This window comes from Cnephaeus nilssonii, assembly GCF_951640355.1.
Source record: "Cnephaeus nilssonii genome assembly, chromosome: 12".
Taxonomy (NCBI): domain Eukaryota; kingdom Metazoa; phylum Chordata; class Mammalia; order Chiroptera; family Vespertilionidae; genus Cnephaeus; species Cnephaeus nilssonii.
Window position 1 is genome coordinate 15,275,932 of NC_137083.1, and position 23,401 is coordinate 15,299,332.

A 23,401-nucleotide genomic window follows, 5' to 3' on the forward strand; every position below is an offset into this window, starting at 1 on the left:
GTACCTCAACTGGGAATGGAACCGAGACCTTCTGGTTCATAGGTTGATGCTCAACCATTGAGCCATGCTGGCCGGGCTTTGATGTCATTAAAATTTATCAACAAAGTTGTCAGGAAATAATCTGAAAAATGCACTATCTATTTGGCTTATTATTTTTAAATTATTTTAATTATTAACAGATATATTTGATATTTTTCACATATTGAGTATTATCAGAAATGAAAAAATTAATGAATAATCTAGATATATTGAGACCAACTATTTAATGTTTAGAAAAAAATCTGGGTAATTGACTGAATTATTCTGTTTATTGAGAGGTTTTCTTTTGTGAAAGTCAAACACAAAACTATAAGGAATAAGTGTATCTAGTCTGGGTCCTTTTGAAGAAGTGTGTTAAATAGATATCTAAATTGTTAAACATTTATTTATTTAAAAATCATTATGTCTTAAGATGAAATAGCATGACATATGGTCAAAATGAACTGGTAAAAATAGTGCTGTTTCCTCACAGCATGAAAAATTATCCAAATTTAACATTAATCTTGCAGTCCCTATTATACTGGCAATAAAAAGGCAAAATAAAAAGTCTTGAATTTTTAAGATATAATAAAAATTAATCTTGGTTGTATCTCAGAATGACACTCACTTTTGTTTTTCCTTTGTTTTTGCTAAAATGCCACAAATGTCCAGACTCAAGTTTGCTTCTCAATTGGCCAGATGCTTTCACACTTCACAGCAATAATGTTTCCAAAGCTACAAATCCATTCTGGAATGAACTGTCTGCTTCTAACCCATTTTTGGATGATGTAACTCAGCTAAGAAATAACCAGAAGAAAGATAATATTTCCATCTTGAAGGAAGATCCTTTTCTTTTTTTAAGAGAATTCGAAACTGGAAATTCTTTGGATTCCTCTGGTGATGAACTTGATGTGCATCAATTGTGTAGGCAGTCTTTCTCAAGGAAATCAGTGAGATCTAAAAGTGTTTCAGAACTTTTGGACATGTTAGATGACACAGCACGTGCCCATCAGAGTATACGTAACTCTGACCAGATCCTGGAACACGACTTAGAATGGCTTCAAAATGATCGAGAGGCTTATAAAATGGCTTGGTTAAGTCAACGCCAGCTGGCCCGCTCCTGCCTGGATTTGAATATAATTAATCAGAGTCCTGGATGGGCCCAAACACAAGTTGCGGAGACTGTGGTAGTTTGTAAATTAAACCACCAAGGAGGGTCAGTACAATTACCTGAATCAGATATCACTGTTCATGTGCCCCAAGGTCATGTAGCTGTGGGTGAATTCCAAGAGGTATCGCTAAGGGTTTTTCTTGATCCTCCACAAATGCTTAATCATGATCTTTCATGCACTGTAAGCCCACTGTTGGAAATCATGTTAAGCAACCTTAACACAATGGAAGCCATTTTGCTGGAGATGAAAATCGGGGCTGAAGTGAGAAAGGATCCTTTCAGCCAAGTCATGACAGAAATGGTGTGTTTGCACAGCCCGAGTAAAGAAGGCCCTTTCACAGTGTTAAACAACTGCTACATTTATAAAGACACCATCCAAGTCAAGTTAATAGATTTGAGTCACGTGATGTATCTAGTGGTTGCTGCACAAGCTAAAGCTACTCAGTCACCAGCTGCCACCATCTGGGATTATATCCACAAAACTACCTCAATTGGAATTTATGGGCCCAAATATATCCATCCCAGTTTCACTACTGTTTTCACAGTTTGTGGACACAGTTATATGCCAGGAAAGCTTACAATCTCTGATATTAAGAAGGGTGGGAAAAACACCTCTCCAGTTGTGTTTCAGCTCTGGGGGAAGCATTCATTCTTACTGGACAAGCCACAAGATTTAAGTATTTCTGTTTTTTCATGTGATCCTGGTTTTGAAGTAAAGACGGAAGGAAAAAGAAAAGAACTTAAACAAAAGCAGTTGCAAGCAAGTCAAGTAGTTCATCAGCAATTTTTATTTTCTTTAGTTGACTCCAGAAAAATGCACTTGTTTGTTTTCCAGGTTCAGTTGGGGCCTCCCAATGGTAGGCCAGTGACACAGTTCTTTATCACTACACCTGATCCAGCCCCAAACCTAAAAAGACACTTAAGTCTGCCAGGTAATTTGCAGAAGGAGAAGGAAATCAAGTTTGCTCCTTCATTACCAAGAGTGCATGTTAAATACCCCACATTTCAAGACAAAAAATTAAACTTTACCAAATATGGAGTGACTCTGAAGACAGTGCTAAGACAAAACAAGATTGACTACTTACTTGAATATATCAAAGGGGACACAATAGCTCTTCTTGGAGAAGGTAAGGTAAAAGCCATTGGGCAGTCCAGAGTGAAAGAATGGTATGTGGGAGTCCTGAGAGGTAAGATTGGACTTGTACACTGCAAAAATGTCAAGGTGATTGCAAAAGAGCAAGTAATATCAATGTCAGATCGTGTCTTCACAACCAGGAACCTTCTTGAACAAATTGTCCTGCCCTTTAAAAAACTGACTTATATCTATTCAGTTATATTGACATTGGTGTCAGAAAAAGTTTATGATTGGAAAGTTTTAGCTGATGTCCTGGGTTACTCACATCTGGCACTGGAAGGTTTTGAACGAACACATGCAGACAAAGAATCAGAAAAAGTTTCTTATGTTTTAAAGAAATTAAAGGAAGATTGCCATGGAGACAAGAATACCAGAAAGTTTCTTTATGAGCTTGTTGTGGTGAGTATTACTTGATCACAGTAATTAATTTACCATAGAAAACTTTATTAATTTGGTGATATTTATAACCAAACTCATGAAAGAAGATAAAAAATTCTTAGCATTCTCAAATAATTTGAAGTCACTTTACAATATATATATATATGTATATATATATATATAGCTTTTCCTGTAAGACCATATAATTAGTTTCTTAGATCCAGAAACTAGTCCCATAGGATCATCTTTTAAAGGAAGATTATAGTTTCTGTTTGTGCTACAGCATAATAGTTAAGAGATTCTTTTTCTCTCCCAAATATTTGGATAACTCTTAAAATATCAGAAATTCCAATTACATGAATGAGAGCAAACTGAAACAAAACTAATGAACTTGGCCTTTGCAATACGTCTGCTTTTTAGTGGTTTTTAAAAAACATATAATCAATGTCCTTTACTTTAGCAATTTAATATTCTTCTGTATGTGATTCATCATAACCCCCAAATAACATTGCTTATTCTCTTCTTAATCCTCATGTTTTAGTAAGACTCACAGGATCATTTTTTTTCTCCTCATAACATTCAACCTAGTATAAGGCTCAATGGAGAGTTATAAAGAAGATGATCAACTATTTTGCCTTAAAGGGAAAATTTGGTATTTTATAAAAAAAAAAAATCAAGAGCATACTTCTAAAAATTTCTAAAATGTGAAAGTATAAATAATCTATATAATAAAAGCCTAATATGCTAAGTGTCCAGTCATCCAGTCATCTGTTCAACCAATCAAAGCATAATATGCTAATGACAGCCCAAGTCTGCTCAACAGTTCACTATGACATGCACTGACCACCAGGGGGCAGATGCTTTGACCCATAGTTAGCTTGCTGCTGGGGTCTGGCTGATCGGGAATGAGCGAGACAAGCCGGACATGCCCTGGAGCCCTCCCAAAAATCCCTCCCAGGATGGCCAATCTCCCAGGTACCTTTCTGGCCCCAATTGTGCACTGGTGGAGTCCCTCAGCCTGGCCTCACAATCTGGGACCCCTCGGGGGATATCATAGAGCTGGTTTCAGCCCAAACCTGCAGGCCAGGCCAAGGGACCCCACTGGTGCTCGAATTTGTGCACTGGGCTTCTAGTCTATATATATAAAAGGCTAATATGCTAAGTGTCTGTCCTATTGGTAACTATGATGCACACTGAGCACCAGGGGGCAGGTGCTCAACGCAGGAGCTGCCGAGCTGCAGTGACTTGGTAGCAGTGTTTCTTGGATGATGCACGCCGAAACCAGAAAGGAGGGAGCCCAGTTCCTCACAGGGCTGCATGATTCCACCTTCAGCCATGGGTTATGTTGTTGCTGGGGCAATGTCAGGCCCAAATCTGCTTTACTGCACACTTGCGTTTGCGTTCCACACGCAATGCAACAGCAACTTTGCAGAGTGCCCTCTCGCACTGTGGGACCCCTCAGGGGATGTTGGAGAGCCAGTTTTGGCCCAATTGCTGCAGGCCAGGCTAAGGGACCCCACATGCCAGAGGGACCCCGCTCACTCCGCAGACGCCCTTCGAGCCACAGTGCCACCCCAGGTGCGGCCGGCCAGGGAGCAAATGCAGGAGGTTGGCTCAAGAGCATGTCTGGCTCGTCTCGCCCAGTCCTGCCCCGTCGGCCACCTTCTAATTAATTTCCTTTCAATGTGCATGAATCCGTGCACTAGGTCACTAGTAATAATAATAATAATAATAATAATAGTTAACACTACTCTAAGGTTCTTTATATGTTTGACACTGTGCTGAACACTCTATCAACACTATCTAATTCAGTCATTATAACAACTTTCAGGTAGGTATAGCTAGTCTTCATCTTGCAGATGAAGGAAATTGAGTCTTGAGGAGTTAGGGTCCACAGTTGGTTAGTATTGGAGATGAGATTTAAACACTTTTGATTCTAAAGCCATGCTTAAAACCACTGTGTCTTTCTCGAACAAAGTTGTGTGTGTATAAAAATGTTTAAGTACGTGTGTTGGTGAGTGTAGTAAATACCATTATGACTGCGTAAGGTTGGTACTCTGTAAGAGATGAGTGGGTCATGTAGATGAGGCAGGTTCTTGTAGAGGAGCAAAGTATTAATCAAGGTGCAAAATTAGGAGACAGATTTTTGGAGAGGAGTTTATTCAATTACATTAACAATAATTTATACACTGAGTGGCCAGATTATTATGATCTCTGAACGCATAATAATCTGGCCACTCAGTGTACTTCTCTTGAGTACCTCATTTATTCGATATCAAAGATACTATAAATTGTGCACCTGATCAGTTTTCCCCTTTGCACTGGCTGATAGAAAGCTCGGGGCAAATAGGTGGTTGATCTCCAGCAAAAGTCTAGAATACCTTTGGTACCCATTTGAGATACAAATACACTGAGTGGCCAGATTATTATGCATTCAGAGATCATAATAATCTGGCCACTCAGTGTATAATAAAGAAATAGGAATATTTAAAATATTTCTTCTCTTTCAATTATTTTGATGGTTCTACAGGGACACTGAAAGGGTTAAATTTTAAATGCCCCCTATGCAATTGAATGTATAGTTTTATGGTGATTTGCTGCAGTATCACTTAATCTGGGGCATTTAGAGTCATTGGCTGATCTACAAGGTCAAAGCTGCACATGTATTTTGCAGTAGCTCATTACTTCTCATAGCTCATGTACTGCTGGAAGATTTGAATTGAAAATTGCTTTGTTGAACTTAGTGGCAAAAAATGTAATATTGGCCAAATGGTCTGAAAGTTTAAACCTGACTGTGTTGATGTATGATCATGAATAGCTTTGGTGACAAACTAGACAGTACCGGTGGAGAACTTATTCAAAGGTGTAGTTCCTAAAAACTCCCAGGGTGCCCCAGGGGAGGCTTCAGGATTTCCGAATGGAAGGGGCTTAGGTGTGGTTGTCTGACCAGAAGATGATGGAATATATGGTACAGAGGCCACCTCTTGAAACTTAATTTGCAAATAAGTATACATTTTGCTTTGATTGTATCCTAATTTGGCGTAGCTGAATTGGAGTTGATAAAGATTGTGAGTTCTAAACTCTTTAGTCATCTCTAGACATTGAGACTGACTGTCCTTATATACTTGAAACTTGATACTCCACAAAGTACTTGAGCCTCTGCTTCAACTTTCATAATGATTATAGGAAATTAGATGGGGTGTTATTAATGCTATATTTATTTTAAAAATCATTAAGTAGAGATATTTTTAGATGTACCTAAAGTCCTGTACTATGTGGAGCTGGTCTTTAAACTCGGGTTTTGCAATTCTAAGTGCAGATTTTCCCCTTTGAAACAAGGAACTGGGATAAGCATTGCTAATCCCACTCCACAGTTTAGTAAAAGAACCCTAGTTGCCTGATGGCTCAGTACTACTTCTCCCTGTAATTATAAATCCTCACTATAAATGTATGGGCCAATATGTAGTCTATGTACTAGTATAAAGACCATGGGTAGTCCTTCTAATGGTTCCATGGGAAAGTACCATCTATGGACTTTAATAGTTGACTTATTTGGTCATTCATTTTTACTTATTGTTTCATAAAGATAGGCAATGTTTTTAAGTGCCATTAAATGATGAGGGGCCACCCAACATGTTTTTTTAGTTTTTTTGTTTTTTGGGTGTTTTTTTTTTTGCTTATTTGAACAAAAAAGAAATATAGATAGATTTAAACCCATATTTTAAAAATATATTCAAGGCAAAAGAGAAACTCATGGACTTCTTTGAAATGTGTAATGATTGACAAGGCTCAGACGCCTAATTAAGGAAGAAAAAGTCTGATGATTTTCCATATTGCATTATAGAAGACTAAATGTTTTATCTTTAATACCTTGTGGTTTCTATTAGGCACAATTACACTGGTGATGAAGGGAGAGGGTTAATTTTTTAAAAGTTATTATTATCAATAGCTTTGTTCAAAGTTGTGATAGTGTCTCATTTTCATGCAATGGCAGAATTCTGTGAATTTTTAAATCACATTTTGATGAAAAATCGAATGTTTATCGGCACCACTGTGCTCATTCCTCAGAGAAATACTGTAGTCAATCCTCTGATAAGGAAAGGAATTATTTTTTGAAGAGTGAATTATCATTCCTGAATTGGTCAATTATAGACCCTTAGAACCTCAGGATGTCTTTAGAAGTGTCTAGTTCAACATCCTCCTTTTGCAGTTAAAGATATTAAGAAACATATTAGTTAAGTGGTTTACCCAAGGCCCTATAATTAGCCACTGAGTTAGTCCTAAATCTCCTCTAATTTTGGTCCAGCTGTGTCCTCTGTACTTTGCTGGTTGGATTTGCTTAAAAGTAAATCAACTTTTTAAAATTTAGGAAACTCAAATATATGTGTGGTGAAAAATAGGATGCCAGTTTCTAGACCATGTAATGAAAAATTGGATTTCTAGGCAAAAGCCCACATTAGTTGCTTTTAATTGTGACACGTAATTATTGCTGCAGGCCCTGCTGAAGATGGATTGCCAAGGGATAGTAGCACATATCATCCAAGAGGCTGCGCTCCTGACTTCAGCTGTCAAGCTGGGAAAAGGCTGGAGGGAACTGGCTCAAAAGTTAGTACGATTCACAAAGCAACAAGTGGAGGCATATGAAATTCCTCACCGAGGAAAAGCTGGAGCTGTTGCTGCGGAGGTAATATTTCTGTTTGTCTAATTCAGTAGTGAAAAATTGCAGACCAAGTAAATCAAATGTAATCAATCCTGAACCACTTACATGGATAAATTGGGGTTGTGTTCTAGAGGACCCCTAACTGAAGTCACAGTTCCTATAATCATTGATATTATCTGAAATATACACATATCACTCTTTAAAGGCCTTTAAAATATGCAGTGAAAGCCTGTAAAATATATTGATGCTTATCTTATTGGATTGCATATTAACATGGTCTTTGATCAAATGAATTGACCAAATTAGATAGCTAGCCAGTTATTAGGCAGGCCTAGAAGAACTTGAGGCAGAGAACACATAACTTTGATGGAAGGAGACTGGACCCAGTCAGGGCAAGGGAAAATTATATAATGATAAGCATTTATCAATGTTAGGCATAGACTTAGTAATTTGTGATAAACAATATTTGGTGACAATAAGCATTAAGAGGGTGGATGGTAATGATAAAGATCTCTAAGAGCTTCGTTGTCTCTTTGACAATTTTGTGTAAAATAGAAACTATAGACATCAAATACAGAATGACAGCACATAACACAAAGTAAATATTTATCATTGCAAATATTAAATTAAATTAAATTTATTTTTATTAATATTAAATGTATACTGTTAGGCATAAGTTAATACATATTTGCTCTATTTAGCAAATAAATTGTGACAATTATTATGACTTAAATGAAAATATTCCAATGATAAGCACCTATAAAATGTTCTGTATTTTTTCTTTCACATGAGTGTAAGCATTTTCAAGATATGTATTTTAGTTAAGGGAAGATTATCTCTCTTATTAGTGATGACTTGGTAAGAGGCAGAAACTGTGTTCTCCACTTACTTTTGGGGCATAGAGCTGGAAATTAATAGAGCTGGAGAAAATTTTCTTACTTTGAAGCAACTGTGCCAGCTGGGTGTGCGGGACAAAACAACCTTTCCATGAAGGGACAAGAGTCAAGTCAGTTGAATCCCAGCAGGTGCAGTGGAGGTCTCAGCAGCATGGCTTCCTGGAACCTAGAGCCTACCTCTCCCTTAAACAAGACCTTTCAGCCAAGAGTAGCTGGAGGCTGACATATTCCCTCCTCTTTGACTACATTTATCTCTGTACCCTAAGAAGTGCTTTACAACTTACAAATCACTTTTTACTGAATGAGCTAAAAGATGAGGAATTTATAAGAAACAAGAATAACAACATTTAGAGGGATATGCTGCTCTGATATTTCAGTTAACTGATTAGAGAGTTGTCTAACTGAGATACCACTGCACACCTATTCGAATTGACAAATTCGAATTGACCAAATGCTGTTGAGGGTATGGAGCAACAGGAATTCTCATTCATTGCTGGTGAGAATGCAAAATGGTACAGCCACTTTGGAAGGGACTTTGGCTATTTCTTATAAATGAAACATACTCTTACCATATCCTCCATCAATTGTGCTCCTTGGTATTTACCCAAAGGCATTGAAAACATGTCTACACAAAAACCTGCACATGAATGTTTATAACAACTTTATTTATAACTAGAGGCCCATGCATGAAGAATTGAGCAAGAATGGGCCTTCCTCCCCCTGTCTGTCGGCACTGCCTTCGCTCTGGCCAGAGCCACCTTTCCACTTTCCCATGCTGCCCAGAGGCCTGGAGCGCCTGGGGTGGTGCGAAACACCTGCATCGTCGCCATGGCGATGACGCAAGCGTCCTGCCCCAGCTGGTTGGCGCTTATGTATGCAAATTAACTCACCACCTTTGTTGGGTTAATTTGAACACTCACTCCTGATTGGCTGGTGGGCATTGCGAAGGTACGGTCAATTAGCATGTTACTCTTTTATTTGGTAGATTACCAAAATTTAGCCCTAGCTGGTTTGACTCAGTAGATAGAGCATCAGCCTGGGGACCAAAGGGTCCTGGGTTTGATTCTGGTCAAGGGCATATACCTAGGTTGCAGGCTCCTTCCTGGCCCTGGCCCTGGTCAGGGCGCATGCAGGAGGCAACCAATTGATGTGTTTCTCTCACATCGATATTTCTCTCTGTCTTTCTATCTCTCACATCGATATTTCTCTCTGTCTTTCCCTCTCTCTTCCACTCTCTCTAAAAATCAATGGAAAAAAACCCTTGGGTGAGGGTTAAAAATATATACATATATATATGTATAAAAATAATATAATATATGTATAAAATATATAATACATATATATAATATATATGTATATACAATATATATAATTACCAAAATTTAGAAGGAACCAAGATGCCTTCAGTAGGTGAATGGATAAAATGAACTTGGAATATTATTCAGCACTAAAAAGAAACAAGTTATCAATCCATGAAAAGACATGGAGGAACCTTTAATGCATATTACTAAGCAAAATAAGCCAATCTGAAAAGGCTACATGCTGTATGATTTCAAATATATGACATTCTAGAAAAGGCAAAACTATGAAGACAGTAAAAAGATCAGTGGTTGCCAAGGTTTGGGAGGGAGGGATGAATAGGAAGAGCACATGATTTTTTGGGCAATGATACTATAATGATAGATATATGTCACTATACAGTTGTCCAAACCCATTGAATGCGCAATACCAAGAGTAAATCCTAATGTAAACTATGGACTTTGGGTGATTATGCTGTATCATTGTAGATTCATCAATTGTAACAAATATACCACCTCTGGGGAGAGTTGTTGATAATAGGGAGGCTATGAATATGAGGGGCAGGAAGTATATGGGAAATCTCTGCACCTTCCTCTCACTTTTTCTTTAAACCTAAAAGGTCTCTAAAAAAATATTTTTTTAAATTGTCTAATTGAAAGCAGGAATTTTTTTTGTTAATAAGTCTGTTTTTAAAAAGGTTTTGTTGAAAGTTGTTTATCAAAGAGTTATTTATTCTCTCAGCTTTGTTACGCATCTGAATTCTCTCTAATTGTGGTTGTTTATAGTTTGCCTTTCCCCAAATCTTGATGGAGGCCAAACAGCCTACTTTTCCATTATTTACATTTGCACAGCCCGAATCACAAATAACCAAGTCTGTGCCAAAGCTAATAAATTCTCAGAAGCAGAAAGGAAAGCCCCTAGGTGTCTTTTGAGGGGCTAATGTTTAATTTATTGTGGTTAATACTAACAGTCATCATTCTGATCCGTGTTATTAAATTCTTAAACATAACCCATAGTATATTGGCCTAAAGCCACCCCAAATAATCTGTGGGAAGCTTTACCTGTTAGGCCACTTAAACTAAAGAGTAAATCTATGCTAATTTCCGTCCCCCTGGAAAAAGCATGGCTGTATAATATTTTCTCTCAGGAAGGAGATGATTCTTAAATATGATCAATTTACAAGTCAAGTAGTTGATTTGAAAACAGACTGATATTAGTTCTGGGTAGGATACTCAGAGAAGGAAAGTGGAATTGGGCTGGGGAGATAATAAGGTCTCTTATTTCCTTTATCTCACCACTTCAGAGGTCACACATTCCGAATATTTCCAATGCCTATAGTCCAGCTCTTTCACTCACTTTCCTTTCTCTTCAACTTCTCTTTTCCCTTTGTTCTATTTTTATTGTATCTAACATTTATCCAGCACTTACTCAGTGCCAGGCACTCTTCTGGTAACATTTCAAAGATTAACTTAATCCTTTGAACAAAAACTTATGGGTCGGCACTAATATTATCTAAAATGTAGGGTGGCTGTTACTTGCTTAAAAGCATGCGTAGTGAGAAAGTTATGGAACCAGGTTTAGAGAGCAGGCCTTTGACTTTGGAGTCCTTGTGCTTTACACTCTGCCCACCCACTCCCAATCCAGTGTGGTGGCTGAATGACAGAGCTGGTAGATGTGGTTAGGATGGGGCTTTAAGCATCTCATTTCACCTTTTTTCTTCTTTTTTCAAGTTATGATACTACTAAAATTTGCCTGAACATCTTCATCAAGCCTCAGGCCAATTAAAGAATAGAGATTATTAATAGTATGTCTATTAGATATTTGTTGAGTATTTTGGCCATTTCTTACTCTTTTATAAGATGGGGGGAAAAAGTCTCTCTCTGGGGACTTCTGAGAAGTCACTTTTTAAATTAATCATCTCCCTAAATTAAATTTTAATAAATATTACTCAATTTTTCTAATGACATTGCAATTCCTACATAAAAACAGAACTATAAAAGTTGAACTATGACTGTTAGACACTTATGCTATGCAAAGATGTTTAATTGTTGCCAAGGTTTTCCTGTGAAAGTTAGTAAAAATTGGAGTTTTACTGAAGATATTTAAACAAAATAGGAATCAATAAAATATTGGAAAAATAGCATATTTTTAAAACGGTTGGGTTTTATAAGGGGCAGTGCTGGGGATTTCAGAGATTCAGGCGTCCTCAAACTACGGCCCGCGGGCCACAATGCGGGTGTTTTTGCCATTTTGTTTTTTTACTTCAAAATAAGATATGTGCAGTGTGCATAGGAATTTGTTCATAGTTTTTTTTAAACTATAGCCCGGCCCTCCAACGGTCTGAGGGACAGTGAACTGGCCCCCTGTTTAAAAAGTTTGAGGACCCCTGGATATTCACAGGCCTGTTAGGTATTCTTCACTTAGCCCTCCGGGGATTATGACCATATCCTAGCAACACTCTTCCATTGGCCCCCTGCCGAAGAATAGAGCAATGCGCTTTCCATCTTATTCAGTATGGACACTTACTCACCAAGGACACTAAAAGTTCACTTCCGCCTTTAAGGTACCTTTTACCAATGCTCGCTTCAACCACAGGCACCCGTCAGTTGAGGCTGATTTCTTATCTGACCTGCCAGAGTGGGCCACCCTCCCTACGGAAGCCCCCCAACACAGTCATAATTGTAATTGTTTTTTGTTTTTTTCCTTCTCAGAAGCCACTCACCTAGAGATTTAGAACTGGCAAGGTATGTTTATGTCTTTCTGTGGTCAACAAACAGGGAGGATCTAATTCTCCGTTTTATCTTCTAGCCGGAATCTGTCCTTCCTCATTTATGGCTGGCTTCCGTAGTGTTCAGAGCCCTTTATTCTAAGTCCAAATAAGAAATGGGAGAGTAGGTCAACCTCAACCAGCTAATTTTATTAATTGTTCAATAAGTTAAAAAAAAATTCTATATGGAATTCTTCCTGCTTGTTTGGTATTTTTTCCCTCTGTATATTTTATCTCAATGTTTAATTCATCCATACTTAACACATCCCCAGGGACTTCAGTTCTCAGCATTGGAGCATTAGGAGTTACAGAAAACACAAACAATGAAAAATATGATTTTTCCTCTCTAAAGCCAAGTTTTATTTGGCCTGGGAATTGTGATAAACTGTTATATTTGAATTGTTATATTTTAAAGAAGTATATGGTTAGTTGCTTTAAAAAGTGAAACTAAGAATAAGAATGATAATAGTTGTGCAATTTATTGTGTGTGAACTGAGTGTATGAACATTTTCTTTACAATATCATTTATTTCAACAAACTTTCTAAGGAAGATATTATACCATCTGCTTTTTATAGGAATGCAAACTAAGAGAATGAATTTGTGTAAGTTATTCAGAGTAACATGGGTCTTAAGTGACAGAATGAGGATTCAAATTCGGGTATTTTATGCACAGTCCTTTCCACTGTGCTCTACTGATAATCCCTTTCAGAATTAACTAAATGGAAAAGATCAAAGTTGGAGGGAACACAGCCTAATCCTGAAGAATGGGAAGCAGTTGAATAATTGGAGAGGACTAGATGGGGACTTCAGTGACTTCTCAAGACCACTAAGGAGGATATGTGGGCTAGAGGGTAGAGTTTATCCTAATAATTATTGGGATATGTGGTTAGATATATATATATTTTTTATGTTGGTGGAGGAAGGAGTCTCTAACGATTGCCACAGCATAGAGGTTAAGATTTCTTGTCTGGATTCAAGTTGCAGCTCTACCATCTATTAGCTCTAGGACCTTGGGAAATTTACTTAATTTTTGTAGGACTCAACTTTTTTAATTGAGGCAAATAATACTCTCTTACTCATCAGATGTCTTGAGATTAAAAGATGTAATATATGTGGCCCTGGCCAGGTAGCTCATTTGGTTAGAGCTTCATGCTAACACACCAAGGTTGCAGGTTCGATCCCCGGTCAGGACACATACAAGAATCAACCAATAAATGCATATATAAGGGAACAACAAATCAATGTTTTCTCTCTCTCTCTCTCTCTCTCTCTCTCTCTCTCTCTCTCTCTCTCTCTCAAATAAATAAAATAAAAATTTAAAAAGATATATGTGAAATATTTGGGACAATGCTTTGCTGATTGTAATAACAAAATACATTATTATCTGTTATTTTGACTAAGAGGCAGAGGTGAGTTTGGCAACTGGGTGACGTTGAGTGATTTTGGAAAGAGAATGAGGTACTGAATGGTAATTTTTAGTAAAATGGCTGAGAGTAACAATAGAAAGAACGCAGGTAAGGGAAAAGTCAGCATTTATTTCAAGGCTTGTCTTCTGAGAAACTGGCAGGATGGTTATACATGGAAACAAATGAGAAAAAGTCTTGGCTGATCAGCTTTTTCTTACTGGCTTAACACCATTTCGTTTTCCTTGGAAAATATCTCTTGCAAAAAGTAAAAGGAATGTCCTTGGACTCGTATGGTTTTTTTTTGGCTCACGTGGCAACTCCCAGATTCTGCTTACAAACACGTGGCATTGTCTGCGTCTGCTGAAACTGGTTCAGTTCTAGCCGTGGCACTTAAATCTATACTTCGCTGTTCTCAGTAAGACATGTATTTGCAGTTTCCTTAAAAAGGGGAAAGTGTTATATGGAAATGTACCTACCAGTGTACATAACAGTTCACTAAATCTTTGTTGTTTGTACTAGAGATTTGGCAGTGACATAATATTTAGATTACTATTGTCTAGTTTTTGCAATACTTTACGTCTTGCTGCTACAGTCTTTAATTCCAAAAAGGCTCCATTATTTGGAATGATGGAACAAAGAAATAAAGAGATCACAGTAAAATTAAGGGGGTTAAGCATTATATTCCTATGATATTTTATTTAATTATACATTGAATGTCTCATTACCACTCTGAATATCAAGTAGAAATAATAATCACATTAGGTTAAACATTATGGAGAGATTTTAGAATGGATTTTGAGACACTAATACTTGATTTAGATTTTTTATATCAAGGTTTATTAAGGAACACAAACAATAATGAATTTCAGAAAACCAAAGTCCACCTAAGTATAAGACACAAATCAGCGCTTATTGAAACTGCTTAATATTGAGGTAGATTCATGGGAATACTTCAGTGAAATGGCCCTAGATTTATGGCTAGGTGACCTGGATTCCTTTTCTAGATGTTTGGCCACGACTTTGTTATTTAACTTCATTTCAAGTACAAACTCCAATTAGCATTAATCAAGCACCTAGTATGTGCCAGGACCTTTCGGACCCGTTTACTGTGTACACTTGACAGTGCTTTTATGGCTTTAGGTACCCTTCCTCTACACCCCCTGTTTTACAGTAGGAGGAAATAAGAGTGTTGAGATGTTTTGAAACTTATCCAACATCCTAGAGCTAATAAGTCAGAAGTCTCGATTCAAACCCACAATGTGGTTCTTTAAATCCAGAGCTCTTACCACTGTCCAGGATGGGACAAATGTAGGTTTACAGTTGTTTGTATGGAAAATAATGCAATAACTAATAAATAATAATACAAGAATAAACTGTGTTCCACGTACTCACAACTATAAACCTACTTTTGCCACACCCTGTATTTTCTCTCATTTACCTCCACATTGAAAGATTGGATTAGAGAGGCCAGTTTCTTTAAACTACGATGTTCAGAGTTTCTACTAATATATAGTTGTGGTGGAGGTTGAGGGTTGGATGACAAGGAAGCAGCCTGGAATCTTCCTAACTAGGAATTTGTGAGAATGGTTTGACCAGCACATTTTCTTTTTTTTTTTTTTTTTTTTTAAATATATTTCCATCGATTTTTTACAGAGAGGAAGGGAGAGGGATAGAGAGCTAGAAACATCGATGAGAGAGAAACATCGACCAGCTGCCTCCTGCACACCCCCTACCGGGGATGTGCCCGCAACCAATGTACATGCCCTTGACCGGAATCGAACCCGGGACCTTTCAGTCTGCAGGACGACGCTCTATCCACTGAGCCAAACCGGTTTCGGCCAGCACATTTTCTTATGATGTTATACTATTTTGAGCAAATGTACTAACAAGGAATGGGTCTTCCATATTCCGCTGGCTCATTCTTAACCCCTGGAATTCCAAGTGATTGGTTATTCCTAGAACAAACAAAGCTTGGTTGTCTTAGAGTCTTTTCCAAGAGAATCTTATGTCAAGTTTTAAGCAAATATCATCTTCCCTCTGAGGAAATAGGGACCCTTAATATTCTCTTCTGAAGATAATGGCAACTTCCTCTTCAATAACATTTATGAACTTACCAATTATAGGTGCTAGAAGGACTACCTGGAAATTGTAAATGATAAATAATCATTAATAAGGCAAATTTGCCTTAATATCTCTGCAACTAATTGTACTAAAAATGGAACATTGCTTTTATAGTTTTATGAGGAAAGTAAGTGGATTATTAATCCTTTAATGTAGTAAAATGTAATTATCCAAAGGTAGTTAAAAAACTAATTGCTTTCTTCATGCTATTCATATTTTACAAGCTCAAAAGAAATACATAGCTGTTATACTCCAATCTGAATTGCTTTTATTCATGTTGCATTTCATTATCTAGACTATTATATAAAATCTTACTGGCTTCTGGGAATAAGCACTCTAAATTTGGAAAACTTCATTTTAAAAATCTCTATCCATGTTTCTTTTCTTTTGTTATTCCATTTATCACTTTTCCATTGCCCCTGTACCTTTGTCTTTGTCCTCTAGTACCTAGAAGATAAACTAAAGCAACACGTATTCCTCCCACACAAATGCTGGGACTTCAGAAAACTGCTCAACTCTGATAGATTAAATGCTTATTGATGCTGCTGCCCTTCCCATAAAGAGATCAAAGCACAGAAATGAGAAATTAACAACTCTGCATTTTGATCAGCCTTACGCTTCCGATTCAAAGATGAACCAGTAACACCATGAAGTTACCATTTAAAAATCTAAGAATGATGACTGGGTGTCCAATATTTGTGACAGAAGTGAGACGGCTGAGCGGAATTATTTTGTGGTTAAGAATAATTCTACTAAAGCAAATCCTCAGGAGCATGCTTTCCTTTTGATTTGTTAAAGCATTAGTTCAGTTTCTGAATATTTTCCCTTAAATCGTAACATTGAGCAAGAGCAGAAGAACTATTTTAAAACCACTGAATAGACAGATGATAACATAAACCTGGAAGAGGTCCTGGCAGTCCACCTCTCATTTCCAGCTTTTGGAGGCCATAACTTGGGTTATCTTGGAAAGGATATTGTTTATTTTACTCATTTTATCCATTCAAACATTTCCAGAGAAAATTATTTCATTTTCTCTTTAATTTACCACACAGTTTAGAATTCTTTGTGGCCTAGAGGTGTATGTATTTTTTAACATAGCTTTATAAAGTCCATAGTTAATTAATACATTCAAGTTACCGCTTGTGTCTTTGCCTTTAATAATATATGTTTACTTGCCGAGCAAGAAAACTAAAATGACCTAAGATAATTAGAAATGCCAAAAGAAATAAAATATAAGTATTTAAGGGCTTGAGGTCAAATGTCATATCTATATCATAAACAACTGTTTATTGCATTAATGAAAGCTGGACTTTGTCAAGCGTTGTTAAGGCAAATCTCAATAAAGAAAAAGTTATTTTTACCACATCTGACAGACATTTGCTTATTAAAGGAAAACATAGGTCCCCAAATTTAACATTTTTTATCAGTGTGTCAAGATACATAACTATAACATTTACTTTTGATCCAATTCCCATTCAATTTTTTTCTTGATACTTGCCCCCTAATTACCTACCCCTGCTCCGTAATAATTTTAATATTTCCCTTTGGTTTTTCTGCTTAAAGGAATTTAACTCTTTTTTTCTTGAGTGTTTTATATATGCTGTCACTTTAATTCTCAACAACCCTAAACTTTCCATCTAGCAAAGTTAGGACTTAAGCCTTCCTTTTCATTGTAGAATATTACTTTTTATATATTTTCCCTTTTAAAAATACTTTTATTTTTCACTGCTTCTCCTTCTAGCTTTGTCTCTTTAACTTTCAAATTCCAAATGTGACCCATTTTTTTTGTGCCTTTTAGTTCCTTGACACCTATTCATTCCTGAAGTCTTCCCTACACCTCTCTTTAAACTGCCTTCTCCAAAGTTTCCCAAGACTAATTGCCCAAATCCTGGCTTTTTCCAGTTTTCCTTCATGTTTCCACATTACTTGATGTTAGGAGTAGCAGAGGAGGTAACAGAAAAGGGATGTCCTCAGTGATTGGCATGTTGGTAGATGTTTAACAACCTATTTTTCAATTGTAGCTGTTGCCAATTTCCAAGGTGTAAATACTCCAACATGGATGATTTTAGTCTCCCAATATGTCACTGAACATGGAGTTGGAAGGCTATGTGAACAGTGGGCTCTGGGGAGCTGGTGTGACCTGGCTCCAGCAAACCACTGCTGATCTTTTTTTGGAATGTTATTAGGCCTTGGCTTTTGCAATATGTAGCACCCTGTTTCATTTTCTATCGTTCTGGCTCCAGTTTCTCTCCATTTTTTGTTGTTTTTATTTCATACTGTGCCCCTAATTTTAGACTTAATTGAGAGTTAAATTTTTCATCCCTTTATCCTCTTCCTTGGCATTTTCTTCTACTCTCATGCCTTTTATCATTACTTTATCATGAGTGATGCTAAACCCTTCACTGCTCTCCTGAGGTCATCTCCAAATTTCAGTTTCTTATCAGATAGCCCCTCCTTTACTTCTTATCCTGACCTCACCCAAAGAGTACTCACATTCCTACTATATGCCAGACACTCCATGAAGTATCTTGTACACAAGACTTGGGAGTTAGTACCCATATTTTATGGATTAAAATAACCAGATAATTTGATGAATTTACTCACATTGACCCATTCAATAGGCAATGGAATGCAGATGTGAAGCCAGGTTTTGGTAGTATGACACCAAAACCCATTTCTCTTTCTATTACACCATAGAGGTCCTCAGTTAATGGAACTATCATTTCTATCTCACACTGAATTGAAATATGAAAGTAATCTTTGCATTTTCTTAGTTGTTATTAACTACCAACTGTTTTTTATACATTGGGCACTTGTTCAAGTACCCATCTCCCTTCTATGTTATAAGCTTCTAAAAACAAGAGCCATACTATAGTAATAATTTTATCCCTTCATGTAACAAAATCACTTAATATTGCTAGGTATTCAATAATTCTTGGTTTAAAAAGTGAAATAATTATATAATGAACGGCAATGTATTTTGAATAGTTCCATTGTATCTGTGCTACAATAGTGCTTTTCTTCATCTGTGTTGCAAGCAACCAATGATATTAGATATAGAAAATCAAATTTAGCACTGAAGAAATATTCAAGTCTAGTTTGCTGCAAAGAGGAAAAAAAATAGGATGCAAAATATGCTCATATTTTAGTACAGATCATGAAGTTTACCATGTTCCTAGTGTTTTCAGCCCATTGCAATTGTATCCATTTCTAGGCCGCTTAAGGCTTAGACTCTAGGGAATCTCCAATGAGTTTAGGACAATATCCCTCCTTGCATCTCAGAGACATTGAGGGGACCTCTGAGAAGTCTTTTTACACTTTCAGAAGCCTTAATTAGGGTCAGGATGAAGTAATCTATCCAAATTTTTCTAAGTTGTAAGAGCTGGCCACACTGTCCTGCTATGGGTACAAATTGAATAATGAGGGAGGTTATCTTGCCCTCTGCCTGAGTAGATAGGTGTTTCACTGGACTTCTGAATTAGAAGTCTCCAACTCCGGCATCACCTTGGTGTGTTTCCTGTTCCCCGCAGACTGGGGCTGCTTCCTGGTTAAGAATCCCTCAGGCTTGTCTATAGAGAGCAGTCCACATGCAGCAGCAAGACATGGGATGCGGAGCTTTCTCCCTGAGAAGTCAGTGGGGCCGTTTTGACTGTGAAGGTATTTTGAGTCTGTAGAATAGTGAACAACCAGAAAATTACCTATTTGTGATTCTTTTTTTAATTCTTAAAGATATCTATTGTTGAAAGTATTACATAGGTTCTCCTTTTCCCCTCATTAACCTCTTCCAGCCTGCTTCCGTCCTCCCCCCAGACCCTTAACCACCTCATTGTCTGTGTCCACAGTTCTTAAGAGACATCGGTTTTCTGTGATACCCTGCTATCACCTTGGTACTGAAATGTTCTCAGTTATTGTTTACTGTTAAATATCCTCAAATACATCTTTTGTCAGACTCTGTCACTAAGGGACTTAGGTTAATGTCTTAGATGCCTTTACATGTAAACACCATTATTTTAAACAATACATGACAAATTGAAAAATAATGTACCAGTTAGTTGAGCATCAGGGAAAATTAAGTGAATGCAACATAGAATACAGGTGTCAAATCTTTTACAAAGGGTTACCAACTACAGAGTAATCTGCTGTCTTAGTGCTTCTTTGCTTCTGAGCTGTAGCAGACAAGATTGAGTCTGGCAAAAAGGCTCTATTATGTGCCTCAACTTATCTTCTACTTCTGAGCTATTAGTGGTGGCCAGTACTTTTAGGTTTGATTTCAATGAGTTCTTAGAATGATAAATAGATGAGAGAACACCTCATTCACATTATTTCAGAGTGGTAGATTGGTTTGGGTAAAAACTTATACAAAAATTTGGGAAGATTTTTGTTGCTGCATCATGACCACCTTGATCTGATATAATTTTGGTAATTGTCTTCCCTTCTCTACTTTGCAGAATCACATTTTGTAAATATATGGATGTTCATGACACCCAAGTAATGCCAGTGTGGACAAATAACTTCAAATGATCTTTTGAGCCTGATGAATGGCCTTTTGTATAGATTGACTGAAATATAATGATACTCCTTATATAGGTCTTTCATTCTTTTAACTTACATAGTAGCATATATAGGGATATCAGAGGAGGGTGAACAATTATATCCCAAGGCCCTACTTTATTTAATATTACTGTCAATGGGGGCCCTATTTTAAGAAGGCAACTCTGCATAATATTTAGCTCAGTCTGTGTTCCTGCATTTTGCAAGTGATAACATTACAAATGAATTAGTTTAGTGAGCCCAAATAAGTAGCAAGTAATAAAGTTTATTTTCCAAAGATTCCAATTATAACTGCATGGTTCATTTTGTTGTTTTCCTAGAGAAAATTTATTTTAAGGTGTCTGTGTGTGTGTGTGTGTGTGTGTGTGTGTGTGTGTGTGTGTGAGTATTATACAATTTGTCTTATTTGGTCAGCCTTTGTCTCTATTCTCTCTCAGCCTGGTTGCCCTGGTTACCATTACATATTCTCCTGTGCATGAAGATCCTCTTTGACGTGCATTTATTTCTATGGAAACAATGATGTCATTGGTATGGGTGGGTAATGAGGGAAAGCATAATGAGGTGTTAAATATTGATCTTTCTTTTGGTCATAAAATGTATTATTAAATTACATTTTTAATTAGATTTTTGCTTTCCCTTTGACGTGGTCATGAAGCTACATTTTCCCTTGTTTATAGACTTGCTTGAATAAAATGACTTTAAGCATTGAAATACTGTACATCTCCCTCTTATGATATGTGGTCATAAAGCTCAACACAGATACATATAACAGTAAAAGAATTGTTATTTTAAGCCTAAAAGTGTCTCAGAGAGTGAAAAGATTATCTCAATAACATGTTATCATCAAAATATTGCACAAATAATTTTATATTCACATCAAGGCAAGGTGCAATGCATAGATGGTGGATCAAGAGGAAATGAGACCCTGCTTGTAGTCCTTGGTTTAGAGTCGCAAGGCAATAATAGGAAACTGATAGTTATTAAAACATGTTTTCTATGACATTAAATAAGTCCATGTATAATTACTATTTCATTTTCTTTTAAGTCTCAGGAGGCTTTTAAACCCTTTTAGGCATCTGTTTTACTCCCTGTTTTCCTTCCACACTACTCCAGTCTATTTTTTTTTTCCTTTATAGATGATGTGGAAACCTGCATATGATTTTCTCTATACTTGGGGTGCTCACTACGGAAATAGCTACAGAGATGTGTTACAAGACCTGCAATCAGCTTTGGACAGAATGAAAAACCCTGTGACCAAACAATGGCGAGACTTAACTGGAGCTTTACTACTAGTACATTCTTTAGAGGTTTTGAGAGCAACTGCATTCTCCACTTCCGAAGAAGTATAGAAATGAAGGGTATGTCTTGTGGAGGAGGGAGAATAATAGGGGAAAATGTGTGTGTATGTGTGTGTGTGTGTGTGTGTGTGTGTGTGTGTGTGAAAGAGAAAGTCCTCAGAAAAATAGTACTTATATTTTTCCCATTTGAAAAAATATTTCCCATGTGAAAGCACACAAAATCCAAAGCAGAACACAAAATCCAAAATGGGTTTTATAACCAGACATGTATTTTTGTATCTATTTCAGATGCAAATTTGGGCTGCTTTGTTGTTGAGAAAGGAAAGAAAAACCCTCTCTCCCTTTCAAAATTACTTTTAATTTTTTTAAGTTAAAACAAATGACTATTAGCATAATCACATCACCCAGATACCCAGATAAGCTAGACGCTGTCAATGTGAACCATGCAGTTTTACCAGGAGGCAGACAGGGAGAGAGCAGAAGCAAACACACATTCTGTGCACAGTGCTGCAGGCTTCCTATATCAGATCTCTTATTTCTCAGTGGAGTTTGCCAGCATTATTCCCATTTTCCATAGGAAGAAACTAAGAACTGGATAGGATGCTCAGGGTTAAAATCTAGTGTGAAGTAGGTTTTCTCTTTGAAAAACCTGGTTTTATTTTTTTTTAATTTAGAATGTAATAGTAAATGCGTATTAAAACTTACAGGGGAATGGTAGCTATTTCATTCTAATTGAAACTCATTGCTCTTGTTCACCATCTCTTGAAAGACTGCCAAAGGGAATGTGTGAGTTATCAGAAATCTGTTGCCTGCAAAGATGGACACGAGTTCCCACCACCTTCCTCCAGTATCTTGGGACCAGCTAATCCTTGACCTCTCTTCAGGATCCTAATGTCAAATAGTTCATTAAGTCTCAGGGATTTTTAATAACAAGGACTATTTTTAAAAATAAAACCTTCCTTTATCACTGTTGAATGTAATAGTCTTAACCACCCAAAACACTGATACCTGTGTGTGTGCATGCTCACATGCTCATGCAAACACATGTGTGTGTTTGTGTACCAGAGTGTTTTATAAAGATTATATAGGAATCTGGGCCAGTATAAGGGCAAACTACTGGCAGAGAGTTCAGAAAGAAATGGTCTGTGCTTACTCATGGGTTCAACCCTCTGGCCACCTGCCAGTATTTATATATTTTGGATGCTCATTCATTTATTGTCATTCAATTGACAGATGGAGTGAGTGTTCCTTTTTTTTGTGGTAGGCACATAGGTTCTTGAGGTTAATAATGGGAAAATAAAACCAGCATGATCTCTGACATCAGGATTGCCAAGTGATGGATACAGATAATAATAATAAAAACATATACAGTTAAATGTAAATGGCATCTGGGATAACAGCTGCAATGGAGAGGCTAGGATGCCAAAAGATACAGGTAGGGGGCCATCATCTGAATCAGGGGGATCGAGTGAGCTTTCCCTGGGAAAGAAATGATGAGCCCGAAGGAGGAGGAGGCATTGCTTCCAGTCTGGGGATGGTGGGAGATGGAGTTCCTCAGACCTCTGAAGCCCTCTGGCGGGAGGGAGTGCAGGTGAGGCAGGGAATGCCTGAAAGGGTGAAGGAGTGAAGGAAAGAAAGACACACCTTCAAAGGTAATGTGGACGAGCTGAATAAGGATTTTGTTTGGGGATCCTGAATAA

At 37.1% G+C, this 23,401-nt stretch overlaps 1 protein-coding gene across 2 annotated transcripts in view; it reads left to right on the forward strand.

Moving 5' to 3' along the window:
• The window catches only part of MACC1 (MET transcriptional regulator MACC1), a 64,228-nt gene extending 41,268 nt beyond the window's left edge, over window positions 1–22,960 (forward strand). For both annotated transcript variants that reach the window (XM_079786023.1, XM_079786024.1), the window contains exons 3-5: window positions 691–2,723; window positions 7,198–7,386; window positions 21,540–22,960. In XM_079786023.1, coding sequence (XP_079642149.1) covers window positions 691–2,723; window positions 7,198–7,386; window positions 21,540–21,752 — 2,435 coding nt within the window. In that variant the 3' untranslated portion in view covers window positions 21,753–22,960. The remainder of the gene's footprint in view (window positions 1–690; window positions 2,724–7,197; window positions 7,387–21,539) is intronic.
• The last annotated feature ends 441 nt before the right edge of the window (window positions 22,961–23,401 follow it).